Genomic DNA, 10,321 nt, shown 5'->3' on the forward strand with positions numbered 1-10,321 from the left:
GAAAGTAGAACTTGATAAGGTAATTGTACCTGCTCCCTTATTGGAAAGTAGTTCATCTAAGAAATCAGTTCCAGTGATTCCTACACCGATTAGTGAGGAAGTTAATGATGATGATCATGAAACTCCGGATCAAGTTACTATTGAACCTCGCAGGTTAACCAGAGTAAGATTCGCACCAGAGTGGTACGGTAATCCTGTTCTGGAAGTCATGTTACTTGACCATGATGAACCTACGAACTATGAGGAAGCGATGATGAGCCCAGATTCCACGAAATGGCTTGAGGCCATGAAATCTAAGATGGGATCCATGTATAAGAACAAAGTGTGGACTTTGGTTGACTTGCCTGATGATCGGCAAGCCATAGAGAATAAGTGGATCTTCAAGAAGAAGACTGACGATGACAGTAATGTTGCTGTCTATAAAGCTCGACTTGTTGCGAAAGGTTTTCGACAAGTTCAAGGAGTTGACTATGATGAGACCTTCTCACCCGTAGCAATGCTTAAATCTGTCCGAATCATTTTTAGCAATTACCGCATTTTATGATTATGAAATTTGGGAAATGGATGTCAAAACTGCATTCCTTAATGGATATCTTAAAGAAGAACTGTATATGATGCAACCAAAAGGTTTTGTCGATCCTAAAGGAGCTAACAAAGTGTGCAAGCTCCAGCGATCCATTTATGGACTGGTGCAAGCCTCTCAAAGTTGTAATATACGCTTTGATAGTGTGATCAAAGCATATGGTTTTATACAGACTTTTAGAGAAGCCTGTATTTATAAGAAAGTGAGTGGGAGCTCTGTAGCATTTCTAATATTATATGTGGATGACATATTGTTGATTGCAAATAATACAAAATTTCTGGATAGCATACAAGGATACTTGAATAAGAATTTTTCAATGAAAGACCTCGGTGAAGCTACTTATATATTGGGCATCAAGATCTATAGAGATAGATCAAGATGCTTAATTGGACTTTCACAAAGCACGTACCTTGACAAATAAAGGGTTCTTGCCTGTGTTACAAGGTGTGAAGTTGAGTCAGACTCAATGCCCGACCACTGCAGAAGATAGAGAGAAAATGAAAGTCATTCCCTATGCCTCAGTCATAGGTTCTATCATGTATGCAATGCTATGTACCAGACCTGATGTGTGCCTTGCTATAAGTTTAGCAGGGAGGTACCAAAGTAATCCAGGAGTGGATCACTGGACAGCGGTCAAGAACATCCTGAAATACCTGAAAAGGACTAAGGATAGTTTCTCGTTTATGGAGGTGACAAAGAGCTCATCGTAAATGGTTACGTCGATGCAAGCTTTGACACCAATCTGGATGACTCTAAATCACAAACCGGATACATATTTATATTGAATGGTGGAGCTGTTAGTTGGTGCAGTTCCAAGCAGAGCGTCGTGGTGGGATCTATGTGTGAAGCGGAGTACATAGCTGCTTCGGAAGCAGCAAATGAAGGAGACTGGATGAAGGAGTTCATATTCGATCTATGTGTAATACCTAGTGCATCGAGTCCAATGAAAATCTTCTGTGACAATACTGGAGCTATTGCCTTAGTGAAGGAATCCATATTTCACAAGAGAACCAAACACATCAAGAGACGTTTCAATTCCATCCGTGATCAAGTCAAGGAAGGAGACATAGAGATTTGCAAAATACATACAGATCTGAATGTTGCAGACTCATTGACTAAGACTCTTCCACGAGCAAAACATGATCAGCACCAAGACTCCATGGGTGTTAGAATCATTACTGTGTAATCTAGATTATTGACTCTAGTGCAAATGGGAGACTGAAGAAAATATGCCCTAGAGGCAATAATAAAGTTGTTATTTATATTTCCTTAGATCATGATAAATGTTTATTATTCATGCTAGAATTGTATTAGCCAGAAACTTAGTACATGTGTGAATACATAGACAAACAGAGTGTCCCTAGTATGCCTCTACTAGACTAGCTCGTTAATCAAAGATGGTTAAGTTTCCTAACCATAGACATGTGTTGTCATTTGATGAACGGGATCACATCATTAGATAATGATTAGATGGACAAGACCCATCCTTTAGCTTAGCATAATGATCATTTAGTTTTATTGCTATTGCTTTCTTCATGACTTATACATGCTCCTCTGACTATGAGATTATGCAACTCCCGAATACCTAGGAACACCTTATGTGCTATCAAATGTCACAACGTAACTGGGTGATTATAAAGTTGCTCTACAGGTGTCTCCGATGGTGTTTGTTGAGTTGGCATAGACTGAGATTAGGATTTGTCACTCCGTGTATCGGAGAGGTATCTCTGGGCCCTCTCGGTAATACACATCACTAGAGCCTTGCAAGCAATGTGACTAATGAGTTAGTCACGGGATGATGTATTACGGAATGAGTAAAGATACTTGCCGGCAACGAGATTGAGCTAGGTATGATGATACCGACGATCGAATCTCGGGCAAGTAACATACTGATGACAAAGGGAACAACGCATGTTATTATGCGGTTTGACCGATAAAAGATCTTTGAAGAATATGTAGGAGCCAATATGAGAATCCAGGTTCCGCTATTGGTTATTGATCGGAGATATGTCTCGGTCATGTCTACATATTTCTCGAACCCGTAGAGTCCGCACGCTTAATGTTCGATGACGATTTGTATTATGAGTTATGTGATTTGATGACCGAAGTTTGTTCGGAGTCCCGGATGATATCACAGACATGACGAGGAGTCTCAAAATGGTCGAGAGGTAAAGATTCATATATTGGAAGGTTACATTCGGACACCGGAATGGTTCGGGTTGATTCGGATAAGTTTGGGAGTACCGGGGGTTACCTGATCCCCCTGGGAGGTTAATGACCGCCATGGGCCTTAGTGGAGAAGAGAGAGGGCCGACCAGGAGGTGACGCGCGCCCCCCTTGCCAATCCGAATTGGACAAGGGGTGGGTGTGGCGCCCCCTCCTTCCTTCTCTCCTCTTCCTCCTTCCCTCCTTCTCCTAGTTGGAATAGAAAACGGGGGGGGGGGGGGGGGGGGCAAATCCTACTTGGACCGGGAGTCCATGTAGGACTCCCCCCTATGGCGCGCCCCCCTTTGCGTCGACCTCCTCTTCCCCCTCCTTTATATACGTGGGAGGGGCACACCAAAGACACACCAAGTCTTCTCTTAGACGTGTGCGGTGCTCCCCTCCACAATTACACACCTCGGTCATATCGTCGTAGTGCTTAGGCGAAGCCCTGCGCCGGTAGCTTCATCATCACCATCGCCTCGCCGTCGTGCTGACGAAACTCTTCCTCGTCCTCAACTGGATCAAGAGCTCGAGGGACGTCATCGAGCTGAACGTGTGCAGAACACGGAGGTACCGTACGTTCGATGCTAGGATCGTTTGAATCGTGAAGACGTTTGACTACATCAACCACGTTACTAGACGCTTCTGCTTTCGGTCTACGAGGGTACGTGGACACACTCTCCCCTCTCGTTGCTATGCATCTCCTAGATAGATCTTGCGTGATCGTAGGATTTTTTTTAAAAAATACTGCATTCTCCAACAGACGCAAGGCGATTCATGAAGGCATCTTTTAGCCACCATTGTCGACTTTCTGTTTTATTCGGTGTTTTTTGAATGATCTGGGTCAACTACCTGTTAAGCAAATGGCAAGACCGCAACTGAGATCGGCTGCAACAAGATGGAGCGCTCTAGCAGCGGGATTTGTCAAAATACACGTTGATGCTGTTGTAGGTAGGAATGAGATAGGGATGCTATTGCAGCTATCTGTAGAGATGACACTGGTGAATACCTGGGAGCCTCCGCCACGAGAATTCCAGACATGACTGAACCTGAAATTCTGCAATCAATGGCGTGCAACGAGGGGCTGTCTTTAGCTGCAGATTTGGCGTGCCAGAGACTAGTTTTATCAACGGACTGTGATGCGACAGTTAACCATGTCAAAGGAAGTTACATGGGTCGTTCGGGAGTGATTATTGATGAAATCAAAAGAAAGATTTAGAGCTTTATGGCGGTGCAAATCATACATGATAACCGGGCACTGAATTTTGAGGCACACAGTCTGTCCAGGGCAGCTTTGTCTTTAGATGTTGGTAGGCACTTATGGCTCACTAATAGGCCAGATGTTATTTGTATTCCGCCGAACATTATGTTTGAATAAAGTGCTTTTCAATTCTAAAAAAAACATATAAGGTGAGTTGTTCCATGCAACAGTAAGAGCTCGAGAAGAAGTCATATACACGCACTTTTCCTTCGTCGTCCGCCTCATGTTTCGTGATCAAGCTGAGCCACGCTAGGACCTATGCAACGTGTGTGCGATGCCTTCTTTTTGGCACGCAAGAAAGAAATCAAAACGTTTTTTTTGCTAGTGGAAGATGAAACTGAATTGTTGTGGACTGTTTCTCTCCCCCTCCCTAGTGGCACACCGCTTCTCTTCCTCTTCTGAGTGGTCAGTTGCAACTCGCCTATAAGCGGTCACCACTTCTCTTGTGCGCGTGCGACATCGTCCCGAAGCTTCACACTGCCTACCTCTTCCCATCTCTCTTCTCCACGTGCACCGAGAAGTGAGACAGCAGGCCTCCGGAACCCCGTCTCTTGTTATTATGTAACTGCTGGATTCTTCTCTGCTGTGGTTGCACATGACTACTTTCTCAACGACGACTATCTCATCACCAAAATGTCACTACCTGGTGATGGCAATGCGACTGTGAATGCCTCTTCATCCACCATGCTGTATGTGTTCGTATCCCTTTCCGTTAGGGATTGCGTCTAGATTATTAGTACTATCAATTGATTTGGACATGTCGATATCGATATCATAATATTTACTTGATTATATGTCTATACTATGTGTATACTTACTGTTCATTTGACCTTCATGCTTATTATGTTCGTGATGAATTATCTATGCATTTCAGGATTAAATGATATGCAAAATTGCTCAAATATTCTGCAAAGATGATTTAGACACTCTATTGAAGTACTACTTTCATGACAGGTTGTTTTGATGATCTAGACAATTTTATCAACAAAATGACACACAAACTATTGAAGATATTCCAAGAAACCGGAAAGACGACTAGGCAGCAGGACAGCAGCAGAAGGGAGGAAACTTTTAGAAACTTTTAAGGCGACAGCAGGAGAGCATTGCATCTCGCACAGTGGCGCAGCACAGCTCCGGTTTTGCGCAGCACAGCTGCACAGCTGCCTGCGCAGACGCTCCCTCTGCCACCCCATTAATGCCGACCCCATCCCCCCTTCCCACCCCCACTCCTCCTTCCTTCACTTCCCCTTCCTTCCCTACCTTTTGCCCCCCTACCTTCCAACCATCCAAGAAAACCCCAACCCACAGCCCAAGAACACGACAAGAAGCTGGGGTACTTCCGCACCAAAATCTGCATACGGACAGATTAGTTTGGGTTAACTCTCCCAGCGAGTCCTTGGCGGCCATGGAGAGGGAAGGGGGGCCCAAGTTCGAGCGGAAGGCCGGAAGAGGGGGCGATGGTAGAACCGCTGGTGGTAATGGCGGCGGCGGCGGGGGCGGCGGCGGCAGTGGCGGGAATGGGAGGTGGAAGTGGAGCGGAGTTTACGGTAGCGGCGGCGGCGGCGGCGGCCACCGACAGTACCCGATCATCCAGGCCTACCCGGCGCTCCTCCCCCTGCCTATAAACTCCGGCCGCGCGCATAATAACGGAGCGGTCGCGCTGCCCCTGCCGCCGCCTGTGCTGCTGTACCTGCAGCAGCCGCCGCCGCTGCACCTGCTCCCCGCCGCCGCCACGTGCTACGGGAAACCCATGGCCGGCGCGGCGCAGAGGGGGCCAATGTGGACGCACCGGCCATCCAAGAAGCCGCCGCCGCCCCCGCACGCCGTCACCGCCGCGCTTCTGCCGCTCCCGCAGGGTAAAAAGCACCTTTTTCTCGGTTACTTCCCGCATCTTTGTTTTTGTATTTTCTACTACTAGTTCATATATAATACCTGGGTGGTTGTGTTCCCCCAATATATTACTCAATGCGAGCTAGAGTAGTTTTTACTTGCAGCTATTTTTTTTATGGGTGATGATGATGCATAGTTTGATGTGAAGTGGTGTCTGCTAGCTGTATAGTTAGGGATTAATGGCTTGCCATACAAAGGTAATGCAGTACAGTGTTTTCGGATCAATACTACAGTGCAGTATAGTTAGTCAAATGGAATGTCAGGAAGCTTGTGATTTCATGGATTTGTACTTTTGATTGTATGCTTGTCTGCTGTTCCTTTTGTGCCATATATTGGATTAATCTGCATTCCTTCGGAAGGTGGGATGCAATTTTGACAGTTTGAGCTGAGACACAGCCAAAGTGCTATTTGCGGTACTGTGGATGACACCTTTCTCACTTGAAAGCTAGACCCCTTTCCACTCCTCATGAATGGGGGCATGGTTATCTTTTGGGAGGATCTGCTGGTAAAAAAAATGTTCAATTACCTTTTCTTCCTTTTTGTTGGTACAGTCATGTGCCATTATCTTGGTGCTTGTGCTACTGCTATCTATTTGCTCCATGGTTGCACTTGTTATCTACTCCCTCTGTTCCTAAATATAAGTCTTTTTAGACATTTCAAATGGACTACAACATACATCCGCATGTAGACATATTTTAGAGCGTAGATTCACTCATTTTGCTCCGTATGTAGTCACTTGTTGAAATCTCTAGAAAGACTTATATTTAGGAACGGAGGGAGTATAAGATATAGCTATTGCTATTGTCATTCCCTTGCTTTACATGAGAAGTTATCTTCCTGTAACCACTAGTACATATGATTAGATTCTCTGGCTCCTTACATGTCAGTATCAATGTACTAGCAGATGCCAAGACGCTTCCGCACAAAAAGTTCTCCATACATGAGAAGAAGGCATCTGATGTCGGAATGGATCATGCAAACGGCCATCATAGGCCCTCAAGCAATCACCAAAGAAGTCCCATTGCGCGGAGACCAGACAGTGGGGGGATCGAGGGGGCTGTGATTCCTCTTTCTGCAAATTATTTCCTTGTGCGGTTCAGTCCGGATCAAAAGATTTTCCAGTATGATATTGACATTACCCCACATCCATCGAAGGAAACAGCAAGAATGATCAAGAACAAGCTTGTTCAAGAAAATTCAAGTGTTCTATCCGGTGCGCTGCCGGCCTTTGATGGCCGCAGGGACCTTTATAGTGCTATTGAGTTTCAGGAGAACAAGGCTGAGTTCTTCGTCAATCTCCCAGTTGCATTAGCACGATGTCCAGTAGATAAAAAGAATGGACACATGCTTGACAAACAGAATTTTAAAGTTTTCAAGGTGAACATTCGATTGGTTTCAAAGCTAAGTGGTGAGGACTTGAATAAGTATTTGACCGAAGATAAGGATGGCATTTCACTGCCTCAAGATTACCTCCATGCGCTGGAAGTCATCTTGCGAGAAGGTGCCATGGAAAGTTCAGTTCTAGTAGGCCGGTCTTTGTATCCACGCTCTATGGGAGAAGCAAGGGAGATTGGTGGTGGGGCTGTTGGATTAAGAGGTTTCTTTCAGAGCCTGAGACCAACCAAGCAAGGTCTTGCCCTTAATGTTGACCTCTCACTCACAGCATTCCACGAGAGCACGGGCATGATTCTTTACTTGCAGAAGCGCTTTGACTTCTTGAAGGACCTTTCACATCAAAAAGCTAGGGCTTTGTCAGAAGAGGAGCGGAGAGAGGTGGAGAAAGCTTTGAAGAACATTCAGGTTCGTGTATGCCATCGTGAGACCGACCAAAGGTACCATGTGCATAGCTTGACCAAGGAGACAACCGAAAACCTCAAGTTTCGAGATCGAAGTGCCAAAGATCTTATGGTGGTGGATTACTTCAAGGAGCAATACAACCATGATATACAGTTCAGGAACATGCCATGCTTGCAGATTGGTCGGAGCAAACCATGTTATGTGCCAATGGAGCTTTGTGTAGTTTGTGAGGGTCAGAAGTTTCTTGGCAAGCTCTCAGATGAACAAACCTCCAAGGTTCTCAGAATGGGGTGCCAAAGACCAAGCGAAAGAAAGGGAATCATAAAGGGCATTGTCGAAGAAGAATTTGGTGCTGGAAGGTATGGTTCATCATACTTGTCTTATAATAGTTTTGCAGCAGCACTTGTGAACTATAGAAGTGTCTTTTGTTCTAAGAAAAAATACTCTATGACTCTGTCATGCAGATTTAATCATAGCTACCTTACTTTTCTTGCAGTAATTCTTACACCGACCAATTCAATCTCCAAGTGTCAAAGGACATGACACAACTCTCTGGGAGGGTTCTCTTGCCACCAAGACTCAAGTTTGGTAGTGGAGGGCGCATTACGGATATGACGCCACACCGATTTGATCGTCAATGGAGTTTGCTGGACAGCCATGTTACTGATGGCTCCAAGATTAAAAACTGGGCCTTGATAAGCTTTGGTGGTACCCCGGAGCAGCACTCCTACATTCCAAAGTTTGTCAACCAGCTATCAAGTCGGTGTGAGCAGCTTGGGATTCTTCTAAACAAGAAACCCGTCATCAGCCCATTGTTTGAGCGGATCCAACTTCTCAATAATCCTGGCATTTTGGAGAGTAAACTCGGGAAAATTCAAGAAGCTGCATCAGGCAACCTGCAACTACTAATCTGTGTCATGGAACGGAGGCACCGTGGGTATGCTGACCTGAAACGGATTGCTGAAACGTCCATTGGTGTTGTGACACAGTGTTGCCTTTATCCCAACTTAAGCAAGCTGACCGTGCAGTTTGTGGCCAATTTAGCCCTAAAGATGAATGCTAAGCTTGGGGGATGCAATGTTTCCCTCTACAACAGCCTGCCATGCCAGATTCCCAGAATATTTTCAGATGAGGAGCCAGTGATGTTCATGGGTGCTGATGTCACACACCCTCACCCACTCGACGACTCAAGCCCGTCGGTGGTCGCCGTAGTTGCAAGCATGAATTGGCCTGCGGCAAACAAGTACATCTCCAGGATGAGGTCGCAGACGCACCGGAAAGAAATAATCGAACACCTGGATGTGATGACTGGTGAACTGCTTGAGGAGTTCCTGAAAGAAGTTGGCAAGCTCCCTGGTAGAATCATATTCTTCCGGGATGGTGTGAGCGAGACGCAGTTTGACAAGGTCCTCAAGGAGGAGATGCATGCCCTGCGAGTGGCCTGTTTGAGGTACCCAGGCTACAAGCCCCTGACCACGTTCGTCGTGGTTCAGAAGAGGCACCACACCAGGCTCTTCCACAGGGAGAAGAACGGTGGCTCCACACACTATTCCGATCAGAACATACCGCCGGGGACGGTGGTCGACACGGTGATCACGCACCCGAGGGAATTCGACTTCTACCTGTGCAGCCACTGGGGCACCAAGGGGACAAGCCGTCCAACTCATTACCACGTCCTGTTGGACGAGAACAGGTTCCAGTCCGACGAGGTGCAGCAGCTGATACACAATCTCTGCTACACCTTCGTGCGGTGCACCAGGCCGGTGTCCCTTGTGCCCCCGGCGTACTATGCGCACCTCGCCGCGTACAGGGGCAGGCTGTACCTTGAGAGGTCAGATTCGGTGGCCACCAACTGCACGACGCTGTACAGATCCACTCCATTGCAGACGACGCCCCTGCCTAAGGTCAGTGACAGTGTGAAAAGGCTCATGTTCTACTGCTGATGCTCTGCCTTGGATCCAATGTATTTTGCACATTTTCTTCTTCTGCAGTGTATTCTGCATCTGCCCGAATTTATCTAGGAAACATGTATAGTGGTGTCCTTGGACAACGATCATGCGCATGGCAGCAGCATCCTACAGTGGTTGGATGTTGGTGCTTGGTTGCATTATGCAAAATTCTGATACCGAACTGCTTGCATTCCTGGAGACGTACCACCTATGCTGCTATGGTGGGGCTTTGCCTTTTCTACAGCCTGGATGGTGAAATTGGTCCCTTTTTTAGCACTAAAATCCCTTCTTTATTCATTCATAGGCAGAGTTAGGGCATCTCCAACTCTGGCCCCAAAATTGGACACCTTATTTGTACGCGTACTAGTTCACGAAGTGGTACGGGAGCTGGCCATTCAACCATGCCCGCATACATTTCAAGGGAGCTCCGCATACATTTCAAGGAAGCCGGCCATTCAACCATGCCCGCATACATTTCAAGGGAGCTCCGCATACATTTCAAGGAAGCCGGCCATTCAACCATCCCCGCATACATTTCAAACCACATTCCAACAAACCGGATGAATTTTATCAAACATGACAGAATTTAGCAAAGTTTGGACATAATTTAAATAAAATGGCCGATATTTTGTATGC

At 46.2% G+C, this 10,321-nt stretch overlaps 1 protein-coding gene across 1 annotated transcript; it reads left to right on the top strand.

The window, feature by feature from the left end:
- The first annotated feature begins 5,275 nt into the window (after positions 1-5,275).
- On the top strand, positions 5,276-9,952 carry LOC123190137 (protein argonaute 7). The gene is made up of 3 exons (XM_044602727.1): positions 5,276-5,905; positions 6,844-8,095; positions 8,233-9,952. The coding sequence occupies exons 1-3, from the start codon at positions 5,455-5,457 to the stop codon at positions 9,677-9,679; spliced, it is 3,150 nt and encodes a 1,049-aa protein (XP_044458662.1). The 5' UTR covers positions 5,276-5,454; the 3' UTR covers positions 9,680-9,952.
- Positions 9,953-10,321: the final 369 nt, after the last annotated feature.

Source organism: Triticum aestivum, chromosome 2A (genome assembly GCF_018294505.1).
Source record: "Triticum aestivum cultivar Chinese Spring chromosome 2A, IWGSC CS RefSeq v2.1, whole genome shotgun sequence".
NCBI classification, from domain to species: domain Eukaryota; kingdom Viridiplantae; phylum Streptophyta; class Magnoliopsida; order Poales; family Poaceae; genus Triticum; species Triticum aestivum.

Excerpts from the sequence above, each read along its gene's own strand:
- LOC123190137 (XM_044602727.1), top strand. The coding sequence starts at position 5,455 with ATGGAGAGGGAAGGGGGGCCCAAGTTCGAGCGGAAGGCCGGAAGAGGG. Across the intron at positions 5,906-6,843 it reads GCTTCTGCCGCTCCCGCAGG|ATGCCAAGACGCTTCCGCAC; the intron begins GTAAAAAGCACC and ends ATGTACTAGCAG. Across the intron at positions 8,096-8,232 it reads GAAGAATTTGGTGCTGGAAG|TAATTCTTACACCGACCAAT; the intron begins GTATGGTTCATC and ends CTTTTCTTGCAG.